The sequence below is a fragment of the Passer domesticus genome, chromosome 8 (assembly GCF_036417665.1).
Source record: "Passer domesticus isolate bPasDom1 chromosome 8, bPasDom1.hap1, whole genome shotgun sequence".
NCBI classification, from domain to species: Eukaryota; Metazoa; Chordata; class Aves; order Passeriformes; family Passeridae; genus Passer; species Passer domesticus.
In genome coordinates, this window is record NC_087481.1 from 51,372,061 (window position 1) to 51,391,662 (window position 19,602).

Here is a 19,602-nt window from a genome sequence, read left to right on the forward strand (position 1 = left end):
ATTACATTGAATTTATGAAGTCCTGGTAATTCCAGGGAGAGTTGAGTCTGCCCTTTTATCGGACTCATGTCCTCATCACCTTTCACATCCATACTAAACATGCTTTGGATGGCACCACTGTAAGAGCAGCCCACTGACATAATTGCCAATGATTGTGTTATTCATTGTTAGGCAGGATGGAACCTGCTGCAGTGCTCTGCATGCCTTCATTGGAGTGGAATGAAATGTCATCACCTGGGTTTCATAAAACATACCTTTGTAAGAGGGCTAGGAATAACAACAGTTCTTCCTGATATAAAAATAGCTCATAGATTTAGGGGTTTGGGGTGTGGTGGGTGGTTTTTTTTTCCTTTCAGGTGGGTAGAAAGGCACAAATGCTTGGTGCCCTTGGTACAAAGTTAACAAAGCATTATATTGCCACTTGGCCATCTGTTGGGATAAAATGGTTGTTGTTTTCAATGATGCTACTTTGATACTCTCCCCACCCCAACTTTTGATTTTCTCTTCAGGCATTATGCAAGGGGGCATTTTTTCCAGTGTACTATAGGTGAAAACTTGCTGAAATTTGTGTGCTTGTGGCTAAATACCCCTTTACCTGTTTGCTTACTGTGACAGATATATTTTATGTATTGTTGAATCCTCATAGAAGCATCTACATTTTTTGCTCAGTTTGATGTCAAGCAAACCCTTGCAGTTGTTTTTTCCATGAATCAGATTGTGTTCACTGGCAGCCAATTCTCTCAGGTGCTCTCTCACCTTTCCTCTGTCCTTCTCCACCTGCCATATGCTGATGTGGCTGTGCCTGTGCTGCTGCTGTTCTTTTAGTGGCCATAGCAGATACTCAGGTAACCTTACTTGCATCAGAATGACTCTGCAATTTGTTTAATTTTTAATTAGTATTGTCATAAACCAGAATAATTGCCTTCCATTTATGTATAGCACATTTCACATGTTTTGAGACAGAACAGCTTGAAGTACCTCTTGTTTTTAGAGACATACACAGGATAGAGACACAGTATGTCAGTTTATCCCTTAATATTGTTTCAGATCAGGAAAAAACAAGGATTAATATATCAATGGAAATCTGTATCTCTTGTGCTGGGTATATTGCTTTTGCTGTTTTCTATAGTTGTGGTAATCAAAAACATGCTTTAAACATGCAAAAAGTGCAAGATTATGATGAAGATTTTACCAAATATTATCAAAATTCTGTAAGCAAAGCCAGTGTTTCCTCCTGCTACCCACAAAGAAGAAATATTGCAAATGGTCTATGAATGAACTAAATTCAATTTGTTTGCAGTTCTGAGCTCCTTTGTTTTTTGAGGATTATACAAAGTGAACATATGTGGAATACTGCTACCAGCTTGCATTCTTTGATAAATCCAGACAGGCAGAAGAACACTGGTGGCAGAAACTGTAGTATAAGGGTGTTTCTTATGGTTAAAACAAAATCTGCAAATTCCAACCCTTTTCAGAAACCAATGTTTGCGAGATTAGAACACAAATTATTGGATGAATGTGTTAAATATCAAACGTTAATGCCAAATATACTTGGCAATAAATTAAGTTTCTGTTCTGTGATTTCCATCGATTTTCCATAGTATACAGATGTAGCAGAGAGAGAAGCTGAGAGATTTCCATTCATAATTAGGGTCAAAATGTGCTCTTTTACCAGCAAACATCTGATTTGCATTGAAAGGCTTTTCTTATGGCAGCAGACTGTTGCAGCTGTCCTGTAGCCTCCTGCAGCACGGCAGTGACAGGGGTCAGGCTCTGTCAGCTCGGACCTTTGCTGCTGTGCAGACGTGAGCTGGTGTCACTGCACAGCCTGTCAGTGCCACTCTCCTACTTCAGGGGCCTTCCTGTCACTCTGAGTGACCAGCTCTGGAGTGTCACTGCTGAGCTGAGAGAGGAACTATGAGCACTTCAAGGAATATTGACTATTGTGTGTTTTCAGAGAACCTTCTTGCAAATTTTTGATTAGGGAAAGAGGGTGATTTGTCTCTGTCCTCCATATCCTCCTAAAATTTTTTGTTGATAAATATCACAATTTCTGGACAAAAAAGAAAAAAAAAGGAGAAATAGCAAAGATAATAAGCTTTAACAAATGTGATAAAAATAACTGGCTGTTTAGAGGACTGAGACTCATCCTATTCCTCTCATTGAGGGAGAGACCAGAACACAACAACACGTGTTGTTTGGCAGTACCCAACAAACCACTCTGTGCAATAACCCATCCCTGACACATCAGGACTCACAAAGAGAACCCAAGGGAATCTGATATCCTTGAGTGAAGGAAAATGAAGTGTTAGGGGACAAAACCCACAAATCAAAACTTCATTAAATCTGCTTGAATGTAATTTATGTGTTAGGCATTTTATTCTGTCCAAGATCTTAATCATGGGGATATTGTGACTTTTGATAGAGTAGATATTCCTGAAAGTGGCAGAACAGGCCTTCTTTCCAGATTTTTAAAGTGTGTCTAACAACATGCATGGCAATGAGGAAAGTGCTTATAGGTTTTTCACTACCAATGGGTAGGACTTGGAATCAGACAGATGCTTTTGAGTTTTTTAACAGAGATATTTTTCATTTGTATGAACAAAAATACTTAATCTGTTTTTAATGGAAATGCATGCTAATAATTTCATTTTTTCACAATAGAGACATCATAATCTGGTTTCCTCTGAGGCTTCAGATGCTGTGGGTTGATCCTAGCCTGCATCTCCTTGGTGGTCTGGGTAGTCCTTTGCTGAAAGGCATTGTCAGCATCAAAGCCACTGCAGAGAGTTTATCTTGCTGCTGTGATTTCTTTGCATTCATCAAGGTTTTAGGACATCCTCTTGCTTATTCATCTGGGACATCCCTTATTTCTCTGAAAGATCAGAAGGAATCTGGAATTAAATCAAACTGCTGAGTAAACTGGCATAGTATATTTTGGAAACTTTTAAGTTGCTATGTAAATTCCACAAGATCTATTATAAAAATATTCTATAGAACTTGTCATTAATTTCACCTGTTCTTTTTTAATACTCATATGATTTGACAAATTTGTCTCTATGAAATATTTGGACTAAATGTTCTATTGAATTTTGCTTTCATAAAACCTTTTAACCATGACTCGATAGATTAATTTTCTTTTCTAGCTGAAACACATAACCTACACAAGAAAATATTTTAACAAGATATCTAAAACTATACACAAGCCTTGTAAATAATATATAATTTTGTAATAGGAAGTATGCAAACATAAAATTATGCCACCTTCAACTCAGTTTTACCTTCAGGAATGAGCACATGTGAGAAAACATCCAATTTTAACTTACCTAAATTTCTGTGTCACTAGCAAAGAACTACAGGAAAAAGCCAGTTTTCAGATTTGTGTTAGCAAATATTATTTACTAAAAAGAGAATAGTAACAACCTTCAGCCCAAAGCAGAGCTGAACATCAGAGTGGGAGTGTATTCCTACAGTTGTTATCTGATGTCTGAGGCTTAGTGTTGCTGACATCTGGAATATTTCTCAATGTGTTTCTATAATGTGTTTCTCTCCATCTCTCTGCTATTGATCATGCATCCATTTGCCATGCAGTCAGATTTCCCTGAATGTTTGGAGCCTCAGTTTTATTCTCTTCCTCACTCACTGCAGCTATTTTACATTTGTTAAAATTTTTCTCAAAAAACAGTGGAAAAGAGTCAAAAGTTCAAGAACAGACCAAAGACAACAACTGCCAAATGGAACTGTTGCACATGGAAAGTATATCTGCCATGGTTAATATGGATTTAAGGGAGATTAAGTCTGTCCTACTTCTCTCTTACCAGATCTTCAAGATAACTGTTGAGCAATATTGGCACAGGTTGACAGAGATGCTTCATATCTGCCTACACAAGTGATGTAGAGGATAAAGAAGCATATTTCAGTCCAGTGGGGGTAGAAAAAGGAAATTTTACTATTCAATGAACAATTCCTGTCTTTCTGTGTTGTTGGAATATTGACCTCTTTCACTGAGGAATCCTTTCATCGACTTCTGTGGATTTAGATTGTCTTGGGTTTCCTTTGAGGTCGATGTCATGAGAGACCCCCATCTGCCACTGTTTATTTTTTTCTAAAGAGATTGCATTACAGTTTAGAAATTTTAGCCCTTTGATACATCAGTGAAAATTTACATTATATTCACCTGCTCCTTTAAATTAGTAGCAGCATTAGCCTCCATATTGTAATTATCTGTATCTTAGTGAGTATACAAAAGAGTGCTTCTAACACTTGGAGTAATACAGTTTTCTATTTATAGTTTGGTTTATTCCTGTTAGGAAACATTCTCTGTTCTAATGGCCAGTATAGTTTACTCCATGTCTTGCAAGCATGCAAAGTAGCCTCGTTTGATGAAAAATTGCAAGGTTTTAGTTTGTTTCACTATGTTTAGTTTTAAATTTGTCTGAAAGTTTGGGGTAGGTTTTGCTTACTCTGCTACTTAGGGTTTTTTTGCCATCCCATTACTGAAATCTCATGGGCCAGATAATCTGCAAAAGCCCAGCAGCATAGCTGCTGTGGTAATAAAGACATAGATTCCCAAGTTGGATTTTATTTTAAGTTACTGTGACACACTCTGCTCTTGAATAAATGTTTTTATTTAAAACGTGTAATTTGTACCGAAGTGTTTTATAACTGAATCACTGAATAATCATAAGACAAGGCCCTGAACTAGCAATCGAAAGGTCAGGAGAACGTGGTCAGTAATTATGTGATCATGTTGGGACTTGGGGCAGGAGGCTTTCTCTGTTGCCACAGTTTATCAGGGTTTTTTCTGCGATGGGCAGGATTGCAGCTGGCACAGCCTGTGTGTTAGGCTCCTGTCAGGAAGCCTTAGCAGAGAAATGAACTCCAAGAATGTGAAACACAGCACACAGGGAGTCAAACCAAATGAGTTCAGCTTGACCATTGTTGGGTTGGAAGTGTGGGCTGCAGCACCCTCAAGAACAGCTCTGAATTGCAAAGAGTCCGATTGTTAAATGATTACAATCGTTTACTGCCAGAGGCCGTAAAAATTAAAAAGATCCAAGTGTTTCTTTCAGACAGAGATGCAGAGACTAATTTTACATGAATGCATGCCCTAACAAGATTAGCTGGCTTATTCAGGCGTATGAATTGCACTTCTGTTCCTCGTGTTAAACAAGCTTGTATCATCAGAGCCCCTTGGAGCTTGATCAAGGTCTCAAGCAGGCCTCTACTTTCACTCCTTTTGTTTCACTATTCTAACCTTAGATCTCTGAGGTTTTCCCTGTTTTCATGCTGACCTTTGCTGTTAGTGCTCAGCTTGAATTCTTCTTTTTCTATGCTTATTTTTCTTTATTTTTAGCACATTATTCTCCTAAAAACTCTGTGTGTGATGCAGAATGATGTCATAGTCTAGAAACATTGTGCCAATGAAGGAATGGAAATGATCCATTTTTTTTACCAGCATTTTTTGTGTTGCAGCACATGCTACGGTTCTACAACCTCAGTGGTGCCATTAGGGTAGCCACCATTTCTGCAGTAATGATGCAAACAACTAAGAATTTTTTTCCTTCCATGGAATGAAAGATTGATTTTATGCATTGGATGATCTATTGATGGTGAAACATTAAAAATTACTAGATTACTGCAAATAGATATTTTAAAAAGTCAATCCTTCTGAAATTTCTGTAGCTTCTAAGAGCAAACACAGTGTGCTTTATATTTTATTAAGCAGTCTGACTAAAAAAATCATATTGAAAGCAGTAGTACCTTTGTAATTTTAGGTGGATTAAAAATTCTGTAATATATTATGGATCAATTTTTTTAAGGGGCCAAAATAATTTGTTTTGAACAATTTTTTTTTTCCTTAATTTTAACTTTTTGCATTTCTAACACACCTTTGAATTCAGGACTAGTGTATATTATGCATCATCTCACAAGCATTGCAAAGTTAATGTTTTTTAATGTGTTTTGAAAACACCTGTTCGCTTAATAAATCAATTTTAAAAATCCTCCTACAGCAGTGAGTATATGGGTAACTAGTATTTTAACACTCTTTCCTTGTCACTTTGTATACTTACCAATTTGCACATACTTTTACCAGTAGCAATAGCAGTCATGAATGTGGATTTTTGTTTCCAGAACCTAAAACAGGCTTCTCTGTAACAGTTGCTTTACACAGGGCATATGAACCTTTACTTGTGTAAATCTGTGTATATGGGTGTGTGTGTGCTCATATGTGCTTTTTTTATTATTGTTGTGAAATTGTCTGGGTGCTAAATGATTTCTCATTTCCTTTACACTTTCTTTAGGAAAAATTACAAGTAATTTGCTTATATTATTTGAAACCTCATGAACTTTAGATACAAAGGAAAGAATAATAAAGCTTACCCCAATTTTACTTAAAAAAAAATTCATAGGAGAGAAGGTTTCTATGTTTCATGTTAATAACAGTTACTAATAATATTTATAATACATAATACAATATTATTTTTGCATTAGGTTCATTTGATTGCATTTAATTACATACCTTTGAATACAAGTTGAAATGTTGAATACCTTGGAAATTTCCTGATCTTTTGCCCTGTTTTTATTATTATTGTTGACACAGTTCCTCCTTTCTTACTTGGCCAGACTTCAAAAAAATTGAAATCTAGATCTTGTGCCTTAAAAGAAACCTAAAGGAAGAAGCAAGTTGGCAAAGTAGTGCAGGAAAACATATGGGGGGAAATAAGTAAGATTAAAAAAATATACAAGGGTATTGGAAACAGCATTAAAAATAGTGGTAAAATGGAGCCCAACAACATCAAGCCATGGAATCATTTAGGTTGGAAAAACCTCTGTTAACCTGCACTTCCAGGTCCACCACTGAACATCCCCCAACAGCCAGTGTAGATCCACCTCAGCAAAATCACTTGGTTTTGAAATGAGGTGCTGTCTCCATTGCAGGCAACAGGTGAGATGAAGTTCATGTCTTTGTGGGTTGCTTTGTGTTTGTTTTTTTTTTTTAATCCGTGAAATTGGCAAAGCAAAATTTTTATTGACTTTTACACTGAGGTTTTTATGTACGAGGATCAGCGTATCCAAGCAGTAAAACTTGTCTCTGATGAAGAGACAGCTGCTAAAACAGACTGTGAATAGTTCCAAATCCCTGTTAGCCATAGCAACACTCCAGTCCCAGGATCACACAGCCACATGCCAGGGCTGCTGATGTTTGCTCTGAGCTCAGGTATTCCAATTTTAGTCTAGGTAAGAATCCTGTAGTACTCTTGCCTTTGGAAAGGGAAGACATTTTGTGCACAGGAGAATGGGGTTTCAGATATGGCTTTAGGGACAAAGAATTGCAAAAATCTGTTCTTATCTTGACTAGAAATAAAGTGCTGTTTCTCCTTCAGCTGTGGGTGGAGGATTGGAAATTGTGGAATAGGACACAGTGCAAGCCAAATGCTGAGTGTATGAAGGAAAATAATGCAAGGGGAGGTTTAAAACCCTACTTTATTCACATTTCTCTATATTACAATGATTGAGTTTCTATATACTCTTTGTCTTGTGTAAAAGTGTATGGGCACATAAGTGACTGAAGATAGAACCTCCAAGGCTTGGAAGGCAGCCTGGATGGGGCAATAATGAGAGACACATCTTCCAAGTTTTGGCATAGCTGACATGGGTCTACAGATTTAATCCTGATTTATTTTCTTTTCACAAAGCTGCACTCTACTATTAACACATCTTGCAGAATAAAACATGTCTCTGAATCTTTTTTTACAGACTTTAGCAAATGCCTTATTACAGCATTTGAAAGAAATTAAGCATTTTGTTCCCTTATGTCGCCCGTTGTGTCACATTTAGATAGCCATCTGAAAGGCAGATTTTCAACAAATAAATATGCTAAAAGGGTACAGAAATATGTAGACATTTTATGAAAGAAGTATCATGAAGAGGGTCTGCTAAGGGGAGTGGTATCCAACTGTGTGGAAATAATTTCTGTTTAGTAGGACAATGGCATTTGCTAATTAACTGCTGTAAATTCCCTTTATGTTTGGCTGTCTATTTATTTGCTTGGTAACATAAAGGCAACCACATTGAAAATTCTGAATAGCCAGCTGGCTGCTTTTCAAATGTACAGCCTTTGAAATTGATTTGAAACTCCTTTGTGCAGTAAAACAAATATAAATTGTTGATGTACTGATGACACTGCACAAACTGCATTTTTGTGAAAGAGCAGAAACAATTATTTTTCCTTCCACAAAATGAATCACTGGGATGTAAACCTAAGCAGGATCTTTTCTGGCTGGACTAGAAACCTTAGATTAGCCAGTGTTTTTTCCAGGGGTGACATTTGTGATTCACATTTTTTGAGAGCTGATTCATCTTGTTTCTCATACATTCAATTATATCAACAATTTAGTGATGGGTTTCTAATTCTTATAATTAATGTAGAACACAGTTGTCTTGAAGTGTATTGCTTGTTTTGAGAGATGCTTGAGTGGATGAAGAAGTGTCTCAGTTTTGGAAGCTGGAAGCTGGAGTGTGTGCACTTCCAGGGGGCTCAGATGAGGAAGTGCAGTGATGTGATTAAGCACTGTTCTCTCTGGCCAGCTAAGGCCACATTTTCTTACTGTTACATGTAAAACAGTGTTAGCATGAGTTAGCCAGTAGCTCATGAAACTGTTGGACTTTTTATTATTATTATTCTGTACTGAGCTTATGTTGTTAGATATGGCTTACCATTTCTTTTAGTCCTGACACTCCAAGTAATTAATAAGTTAGCAAATGGGAGAGAAATCCTCCTTTGTGCAGAATGTATTCTTTTCCATGTCTTTTCCCTCCTCAAGTCCTGTGGAAGGTGGATTTTTGGCATGCTAAGTTAGATTTGTTAATCCATGTCTTCAAACCACAGAGTTGCTGCCTCGTGATGTTCATAAAGGAGAGCTACCAAAATATTTACCCAGATACCAGCCAGCTATTTCAACTCACCTGATTTCCATACTGCTGAAAATCAGTATTGTGAAAATCTTGGCTCTTAACTTCAAAGCTAACTGGGGCATGTCTGTATGACTTGGATGAGCTGTACCTTTGATTATTTCAAGCTGTTCTGTAGTGGTTGTACACATCTTCATTTCTAATCTATGTTTTATGACATCTTGACACTGTGAGGACACTTCCAGCTCTCCATCCCAGCACAGAGGCTATTTCCTTTTGTTTTAAAGACAGGGCAGCAAGAGACTAATTTGATGTTGACCTTGTCTTTAGAGTGACAAAATATATTTCTTCTTTGACACTGAGATAATGCAGACAATGATGTTTTACTTAAACTGAAGCCTGTAAAACGTCTGAGCATGCAGACGTTTAAATGTGAGGCATACTTTAAATGTGAGGCATCATTTTTAAGGTACCTCCAGCTGACATGTATTACAGCAGCCATACTGCATAATGCAAATGGTGATAGAGCAAATTCCCTCAAAGGTATAGTATATTAGGCAGCCAAACACACATCCTGGCTCTCTCACAATCATTGGACTCTCAGGGATATCCCTGCTGAACTTGCTTCAGCACTAATGCTTTGTGGCATGTGAAGGACAGGGATCATCTTTCTCGGTTACTCTGGTCCACACACAGCCTTTGTTAGACATGCAAATAAAAAGATAGGGATATGCTTTGCTGAACTGGGAGCACAGAAGAGGAGGAGAAGCTGTTTTAGCTCATTTTGTGTTCTCCTTCAGCTGATTGAAATGAGTTAAGAGAGCCTTGCAGTCCTGTGCAGTTTCCTGGCTGTCACTCAGGTGGGAAAAGGAGGAACGATTCACTAAGACTAAACTTCTCTGTGATTGCCTGCAATCAGGAGGAGACAGTGGAAAAGGGACCTTCTGAGAGATCTAATCCCTCAATGCTGTATGACTTCTTTTGTCTCACCTCAAGTAATTATGCACATCTGCATCCTAGGGAAAGATATACAGAGCTAAGGAAGCTGAAGTATTATTTATGATAACTTCCACTCATAAAAATAATGGCTAACTGGACCTCACTGGACTAGGCCTGATTGTCTCTTATCATGTGTAAACACATAATTGAGAAACAGTTTTTCTTTCCAAGTATGGTTAAGGTCAACTTGGAAGGGAAGGAAGATTGGGAGAGAGAAAATAGAAGTTTGTTTAGCCTAAGCCTCCTGCTATTTATTTACATACCATATGCTTCCTAATGCACATTTGCACCGGGTGATTTTATTTGGATAGACAACTGAAACATCAAAAAAGTAACAACAGTTTTTGCACAGTGAAAGGCTTATATAGCAGCAGCTTGCCATCCACTGCAAAGTTCACTTCTCAGCTGAGCAGTTTTGAATGCAGTACAAAGAGAGAAAGCTGGCACTTAGTTTCATTGTCACAATATTGAAAATCACCACAATTCATAACTGTGCTCATTTCCCTTCCTTTAAAACAGTTCCACAGCTTCCAATATCACATTTTAGCTTAGTGTCCTGAAAAATACATTTATGCAAGTACTCTGTCTGCTGGCTGTCAGTAATTGTTTCTGGGCCTGGCTGCCTACAGTAACTGCATTACTTAGATACCATGTCCAAAAATTCACTATTCCTACCAAGAGATTGTAACTTTTCCCCTCACAGAGGAGGGAAGCTCAGATTTGTGAGAGAAAAGCCAGCAGAGCTGGATATTTAGCTGTTCTGTCCCATAGCAGCCCCCTAGTCAGGGGACATGTCACCCAAACCTGGCTGCAGCATGTGCTGTTTGTCCAGCTGCACGGCAGGGAGCACAGCAGGGAGGAGAAGAGATTATCCAGGGGCTTTTTAGGGATATAGAGTGAAGCTGAGGGTTATGTGAGGGGCCTTAAAGGGTGAGTGGGTGTAGAGACTTTAGAAGACCTGTGGATTTGAGGAAGGCTTATGAGTGATGAAGCTGTAGGGTTAGGGAAGAATTGAGAAAAAAAATCTACTGGCTTATTTTTCCTCTCTCCTGCTTCCACTTGTCTTTCTCTGTGAGCTGCATGAGAGAGATGTTTCTGTGGCTGTACCTAAGAGTGGTGGGACTTTATGATAAAGGAATAAAGGTGTTTAAATCCCTAACATTTTCTTGTTTCCACAAGCATTCAGACTTTTATTGTATCTACAGATAATGATAGATTCATAGTTTCCAAATATGCTTTCCATTTCCTTGAAAACACTTGAAAGCAATGTTCACTTGAACATAACAATGTGTTTATTGAGAAGGAAGTATTTAAAAAGAACCATGAGTTGGTTGGTTTGGTTTTTTGTTGTAAAAAGGACAAGCTAGAGGGAGGCCCTGAAGTGACAGGGAAAGAAGCAAAGCCTTATACAGTAGCATAATTAAACATTAACAGATTTTGCTCAGTTCCAAATGGATCCATGATTAATTTCATTTTCCTGAAGTGGGGCTCAGCTCTTCAAAAGATGTCAAAGCAGAACTTTGATACCCATTAAACCTCCATAAAGAAATACTGCTTTGCAAAGTTTGCCACTCCACTTTCCAATGCTGCTTGTCAGCTGAAAATTAGCAGCACTCACAAAAGCAGTTGCTAACTCAGCATCTCTGGAGCTTCCTAAATTCCCATTCAAGTGAAGAACCTGATTTTTTTTTTTTCCTTTTCCATATACATTAATATATTTTTCCTTGCATCATGTAGGAAGACTCTGACTGGTACAAAAGAGAACCCTCTGTACTGCTATCTAAGTGCCTTAAGTACAATTTCATAAATGAGGAATGTTTGTTCTGAGTGGCTAAGTGAATAAAACTTGGAACTGCTGTGCTGGAAATTGAGTTTGTAATGCCAGCGTTGCCAGAAGTGAACAATGTGCAATCCAAACTTTCTGCTTTGTAGGGCAAGAGAAATGAGATCTCTTCAACGTGAAGGGCTGGATGTGGACAGAGCAATCAATAGCAGTCAGTGGCAATGCTGAGAGGAGAACTCCTGTCCTCCCACCGGAGGACTCCCGTCTTCCAAGCCACAGGGATGACTGTAATAGCTGCTGTTACTGTTTCCAGAGATGATGCTGTGTCTCTGATGAAAAACTATTTAGCAGAAGCTTGGAGCATTTTCAGGCTTCAGTTCAACAAAATATTGACAAATATATTTTAGACTCATCATTCTGCAACAAAGCACAACAAAGCAGTCCCCGTGTCCCACTGGAATGCACGTTCAGAGGAGCAGCCACTCTACCACCTTAGGGGGAAATACATTCTATCTGATTAAAATAAACATTCTTTGCAATAACATTGATAGTGGTGGATACATTAATTAGATTATTATATAGGTTCAATCCTATAAATTTCATTAATGTGTACACTTGCATTATGTGACTCAAAAAATCAGGATGTTTCATAAGTATTTCTTATTCAAACACATTAAAAATATTACCCTTTCCATCATGATTAAGAGGTTTGCAGTAATTTGACTCAAATTACCTGTTATATAACAATGTATTTTGGAGGAAGTCAGAATGCTTTTGAGAAATTTGCATCCATGGGGTAAAATTGGCAATCCAATAAATGGTTTATATATTGTTCCAATGGTGGCGTTAAAATTAAGGGATTTTAAAATATTTCTTGGGGAAGATGAACATATTTTTTTTCTTTTAGCCACAACAAGAAATGCAGATTTATTTCACTTTCATGTACAATACTACTGTGTACAGCTGTACAGTTTTTCCAGAAGACCAGTCTCAAGACATTTGCACACCCACTGGGATTGTGGGTGCACACAGAAGACAGAGTTCCTAGTGTGGTTTCCTCCAAAGATAAATTATTGTGCCATAACTTCTCTGTAGCCAAAGACAAGAGGGGACTGTAGGGGGTGAACTTCAAAACCAGGCTACTGTGTTTGACCAATGCAAATGGAATTTTATGTGCCCCCCTCTTTCTGCTTTGCCAATTCCCTTGTGTTCAGCTCCTATAGAAATTTGTGCAACACTTCCATCCAAGGTATTTATTTACAACTGCACCTACAGTGAAAAGCCTTGGGTTTAATATCTGGGCCCCTTTTGACCCAGATATTATTTATGAGATAAACTTCATTTTGGTTTTCTGGTTTTCACCACTCCTGTAACATTTAATTAAATAGTAATAAAAAAGATCAATACATACCAATTTCTTTGTAGCAAAATATTGGAGGGTTTGTATTCTACAGTGTCATTTTTCATATTCAGAATCATTTCACTGTGAAAAAATTGTTATAGGTAGGTGCCAACAAAATTCTTGTTAATCTTCCCTTTTAGATAAAAGCATAAAAAGAGATCTTTATTTTAAATCTGTTTTATAGGAGGTTTGAGTATATGCCTAATAAAATTCTTCCTGGATTGCTATCCTATATGCTTAGCTTCAGATTGGAAGGAATGTGTCCCGAAGTTATAAACCCTCTGAAACAGAGAAATAAAAGGATATCTAACAGATCATTAAGTAGAGGGGTACTATCAAGCATAGCGTTAATGTCACAGAGATCTCGCCTTTCACAAAGTTTCAGTGCACAGTGATATGAGTTTTAAGTGTGGTAGTCAAGTGGTTGTAACACATATGTGGTCAGACTTAAACAAAAGAAAAATCTTGGTTTTTTTTTTTTTCACCCCTACTTTGAGTGAAGTATAACCCTAAAATGCAAGAAATAGATCTTGAAAATCAGCATTGCATCTTTATTCAATGTAAAAGCAAAAAATTGAAATGAAGAATTTCTCAGAAAAATATTGTAAGTATTTAAATTAAGATGTTGAATTTATGAGAAATCTCAGAACAAAAAATATGGATTTTGTGACATAAAAAAGAGCTGAATTCATTTCTGATTCATAATCCTCTCTGAAGACCTCTTGAGTGGAAGAAGAACTCAGAAATGAAGACCAAGAACACACAATACTAACTGCGGCTTTCCAGTGAACCTCAGGTCACCTGTCATTTCTGTCAAACTCCATTTTCCACTGCACTGAAGTGAGTAAAACAAGTGGTCACCATAAAAATGCCTTTAATATGGCAGTTTCAAGTGTCATTAACCTCTGTTCCATCTGCTTAAGGAGAATGTGGCCATCTAATTGCTAAGAATGTTGTTACACTCAGAGCAGTCAAGCATGTAGATTTATTGTATAGAGTCTGAAAAAAACCCCAGCTCTATTGATGTTCTGCTGGTGTTTGTTGAATTTGTATGAATTCACTAAACAAGTCAATTGTATGTTCCTCATTTAGGGTTTAATTCATATGGAAAAGATGAATAAGCAATGGAAGATCAGGGGTTTATCAGTCTGCTTCTTTGGCTCTTGTTGACTCAGGGATCAATTTGTCTTTAGGAACTTTTAAGCCATAAGACTCAAAGCCCTTTAAGCATTAGTAGGTATAATTTTTTAACAGATGAAGACAGAGATGTGTCAATAATACGTCACCACATCCATTAAGTTGGAGTAAAGATCTGAGTGTTACCTGCTTGCTGTTTCCATATCTCGGTACAAACATTTTTACCTCTTATCCTCTTCCATTCTTTCACTGTTCTGCTCTTCACTTCTTTCCATTTTAATCTACCCCTGTTTGTTCAACTTCTTGGATCCTGAACACTTTTGAAAAGCCTGTGTTGAGAATTTTAAGTTTAGCATTAAGAATTTAAAGAAAAGGAAAGGTCTTGGAAAAGATTCAGGACTGACTTTGTCAGCTACCTCTAATGTACATTTGATTTATTTGTCTCTCTGTTACTTTATTATTAATTCTCTCCCAACTCAATTTGCTAAAGAATAAGGAAGTTTTAGTGAAAAATGGGAAAAGGAAGGAAAAACCCATGAAATTCTATGGATGTGCAGGGAACTTAAGATGAAGCATTCGTAATAAATATCCCTTTAGACATTGCTTTTGCTGAAGACATTAAATGAACCATCCCATTTCTTTTCCCTGCATCTAGATCAGAATTATAAATAGCTATAAGCTACCTCATGCCCCAAATAGTATGAAATGTGCTGTCAACATATTCTGGTCTGGTGGCTGGAAATATTCGTAAGTTAATAAAATTGAACTGATTTTCTTCAAAGGTGAGATGTTTTGACATTCTTGGCAAGGTCAGTAAGTCAGATTGGAGTTTCAAGTGTTTAACTTCAGCTTCTCTGAGTAGAGAGCCAAAAAGCAGAATTGCAATTTTCAGGAAATTAATCTCCTTTTAAATACCTAATAATCAAAGGAACAACCTAGGCAGTTAAATTTATTTTTTTTTTACTGCACACATTCATAAAGTATAAGAAAAGGTATCCCAGGAGAATTTTTTTGAGAAAGTTCTGAGTAAAATCTATGAAGCATCAAGTGTGATGATTTGGCAGAATGCTTAGTATAATGTAAATTATAAGAAAACATTTGAGGTAAGATGGAGAAGAAGTATTTCTGGTCATATACATACTCTCTAAGACTAAACTTTTTTAAAATCATAATATTCTAAAGCAATAAATCTAATAATATAATAGAATTAGCTGATACTATTAAACCAAGCTGTTCCTGATTCTGCAAAAATCAGTTACAGCAGAGACATACCCATAATTATTATAACTTCTGAATAATTTTTTTGTAACTGTATCTCCATGCTAACAAAAATGCATTTAGGAAAAAAAATAATTAAAAAGCATAAACAGAAGCCTTTGGAATGCTCATTTCTCACTTTGTAATGATTAAAAATTTGGGCTGTTCCAGCATGCTGGTTTATTGCATAGCTGCATTAAAAACTTATGTTTCTGGAATTAAACTACGGTTTAGTAATCATTTTTAGAAATAAATATTCTTTTTTATTAAGGAAAGTCTCTATATTTCATCATGCAAATAAAGCAGCAGCTTTTAAGAGAGCATTGAGTTCAACAGATGTGTGTAGCACATACCTGGTTGGCTGTGAGAGAAATTGTACTGTCAGATGTTAAAGTTATTTTGGAAAATATCAGAAGATTTTTTTGGGTGAAGTGTCCTTCTGTTGAACTACAAAAGAGTAGATGTCTGTACATCTCAGAACATTTATATTTGAACAGAGTGATTGAACTTACAGAACTGTAAGCTTTGAATTAAATGCACACTCATCAAAATAATTAAAGAGGAATTGTAAGCTGAAGTGAGCACTGGTGGGAAGATGCAGTTCTCCTTTGTGTACTTGTCATCTATATGAGATGCAGTACTTGAATGTAATTTTCTCATTTTGAAATGAATATTTAATTAAATTACTTTAGAGATACTTGTGGTTAATGAGAAAACTCAATTTGCCAAAAGTGTACTCTTGGAATACTTTTTGTGACATTCCAAGCTTGAGTCTTCATATGCAACTATTATGCAAACATCATTGCTTTGGCAAGTGACCTTTACCATGGTTTGTTTTTTAATAGAGCAAGGTTATTGAATTGTCTAGATTTTTAGGGGGTTGTTGGTTTTTTTAGCAGTGGTTTCTATGACGATGTTACACAGAAGACATGAAGACTAATTGCTGGCAGTAAAAGCATCTGCAATTGTTACTGGTGCTTTTCTGCATTTTAAAATGTCAGGAAATGAGACATTTAAATATTTTTTTTTAAAATTTATTCATTAGCGTTTCCTGAAATATGTTTGCTGTGGATGGCAGCTCATCTTTTCCAGTAAATGTGAGAACTGTGATTGTGTCCAGCTTTTCTTTTCCAGCTGTCACTAGCAGAGTGTCATAATATTTAGAGATACACTCTATACCTGTCAGAGTTTGTTACAGTTCAGTGATGCATGATGAAGTGTGAGGGACACAGTCTTCCTACACTACTCACAGTATAAATGCAGTGATGATACTTCACAATGACTCCTTGCTCAAGGTCAGGACAAAGAAACTCATCTGTGGTGCTCAACAACTCACTTATTAATTGCTGAGTTCTAGAACTCAGGGCCAATTTCTTAAATATGCCTCTAATTTGATGGAAAGATTGCTGGGTGTTTATGAGAAATGCAACAAACTTTTGTAACAAGTGCAATTTTTCCATGCAAATTCTTTCAAAATGAACTGATTTAATAATCTGAAATTATTTCCTTGCTCAAATCCTTTGAAATGAAATACGATAGCATTAAGCTTTTGCTATTTTACCTGAGGATTAGTCCTGCTGGTATTTGAAGATATAACTGAAAAGGTACCTCTGACTAATACTTATTCTGGTAATTTTTATAACACCTTGAAAAAAAATTAAAACTTGCTAGCTAAGGGATTATTATAAGCATATAAGAATAATATACACCTAACTCATTAGCCTTATTCTTCTGTTTTGCTAAAATACGCAATTTTAAAGCTTTAACACCTCAGGTGCTCTTGGCTTATTTTGTGAATGCCATTTAAATGCATGCTAGTGGGAGTTATTCCATTAGAATATTTGCATGTGCTACTTTTCCAGTTGCTAATTATCTAATAAAAAATACTTGGTAATTTACAGATGTTCTGTTGCTGCACTATTGTCCTGAACCTTTCTTTCTCCTACACTGTTCCCTTGAAATCATAGGGCCATAAAAGAGGTATGACTAATTGCATTACTAATGGCATGTTGGGATGTTTAGATCCTTCAAAAGGCTTCTTTTTAATTCTTTCATCCAAACAAATACATAAAACTATCTCAATTTTATGCTAAAGATCTACAACTCAGCAAACTTGAGTTTTCTTTTTTTAAAAAATGCTGTTCAAATCACACAATAGAAAAATTCCTTTACACAGAACAGTTTCATGTAGAAAGGGGTTTTGAAAATCTGAAAATTGTTACCAAAAAAACCCATTTAGATGACAATAAAAGTGAAAAAGTTTTGTACATTTTCTGAAGAGTACACGCCTTGGATGAGCTGTTCCACCAAGCTCCTGGGTACTATCTCTCCAAACGTGCAGATGAATCAGTGTGGGAGATGCCCTGGTGCAACTGGGCTGAGGTGGCTGAGATCCTCTGACTAGCCTCTCTACTATTGTGTATCCTACTCAATTCCAAGTGTTAAAATTCATGACATTTCTTGGGGGAATGAGGGGGTGTGACTCTCCTGATAGCTTTAGTCATCATCTGTCTCCTGTCTTGCATTGCAAGGTTTGAAAGGAAGACATCCTGTTTTTCTCACTGTTTTGGGGTAGAGCTTACTTGTTTGGTTTGGTTTATTTGTTTGGGGTTTTGGGGTTTGTTTGTTAGTGGGGTTTTGTTTGTTTGTTGATTTTTTTAACTATACTGAGTATAAAAGAGGGGAAGTGAGGCAGACTGAAACATGCTGTACAGTCTAGTACATCTGCTGGTTTAAAAAGAGCTTACCTGAGACTCATAAAGCCAGCAGCCAGTTAGGTCAGTTTGTTTTCTGGGCACTCACATAGGACAGGAACAGGGAAATGTGACCTTACTTGCTACAGGTTTTGACTCATATCACTTTAACCTCCAGGGCAATGATGTGTAGGAGACCAGAACTTCAGTTTCTAGCAAAGGCTCCCTTCACAGATTTGAGTGAAAACATAATATCTATTTCTTTCTTATGTAACAGAAAGAAGCCTGGATGCCATCGAAAGGCCTTGTGAAAAGGTCATTAAACAGGGTGATTTTGGTGTACTTTTGCTTTTGGCTGTAATGTAGGTTAGTTCACATACACATCAATTGATATAGCTATGAGAAGTTTCTGAATAACTTAAAAATATGCTACAGAAATTACAAAAATTGGTTTCAGGTGTACATTTTGCTGAAGAGCTAAAAACTGCTTTAAGCCTTTAAAACTTTATTCTTATCCTCAGAATTTGTCTTTGTTGAAAAGCAGCCCAATGTCCATTATTCATTTTGCTTTTGACATTAAGACAGAAAATCCTAAAGAGCTACAAAGGTGTGTAAAATTAGGTCTGAAACTTAAAGTCCTACAGTAAGGCATGCAATAATTTAGAGAATGCATCCATACCACACGTTCTTAAAAATTTTGTTACAGTCCAATAATCAAGTTATGATGTCTGCTCCTTTCCTTAAATATTTATCTGAAATATCTTTGGCTGGATAATTGTAAAGGGATCAAGAGAAGAGAGACAAGAATTTGTCTGAGGTTTGAAAAAGTGCTTATAACAGGCTGAAGATCTCAGTGTAGTTAACAGAATGAAGGTTAAGGTGAGCTGGTTGAAGTTTATCTCATCTTTAGAGAGAAAATTGCTAGCTCTACATTGAGTTCTTTAATGTAGCAGGAAATGGTACAGCAAGATCCTATAAAGAGAAATGGAATTTCTCAAAGGTTTCAGGGATTCTCTGTCACTAAATAAATGTTGTGTGGTTGATGCATAAACTACTGGGGGCAATTCTTTAAGGTATGTTACGGATCAAGTCAGACTGGATCATCCTAATGGCTCCTTGGTGGGCCATTGGTTTGGTTCTTCTCTAGGCATTGAAATGTCACCTCCTCCAAAAGTGTGCATCATTCTTCTTTTATGCACATACCCATCTATTCTTGCATTTTCTTAGTTTATGAGATCTGATGTGTCTGATCATGAGGTAGGACAGCAGCTGACAGGTCTCTATTACAGTTGTTACAGCTTACTTGAAAATAATTGCAAGTGCAAACTAAAATAAGTTTGTATAGCTTCTATTATGTTTCTAATCAGTATGGGCAAGTTTTTTTTCTGTTTTTCTGCCTTATTGTACCACATTAT

The 19,602-nt window shown here is 36.7% G+C and overlaps 1 protein-coding gene across 8 annotated transcripts in view; it reads left to right on the plus strand.

The window, feature by feature from the left end:
* Window positions 1-19,602, plus strand: part of ATRNL1 (attractin like 1) — a 431,225-nt gene that overhangs the window by 247,005 nt on the left and 164,618 nt on the right. Inside the window, exon 27 of one of the 8 annotated variants that reach the window (XM_064431411.1) lies at window positions 11,848-12,179. The exons of the other annotated variants lie outside the window; for them this stretch is intronic. Within the exon in view, the coding sequence (XP_064287481.1) occupies window positions 11,848-11,877 (30 nt within the window). The 3' untranslated portion in view covers window positions 11,878-12,179. Of the gene's footprint in view, window positions 1-11,847; window positions 12,180-19,602 lie in introns of those variants that run through there. 8 annotated transcript variants of the gene reach the window in all.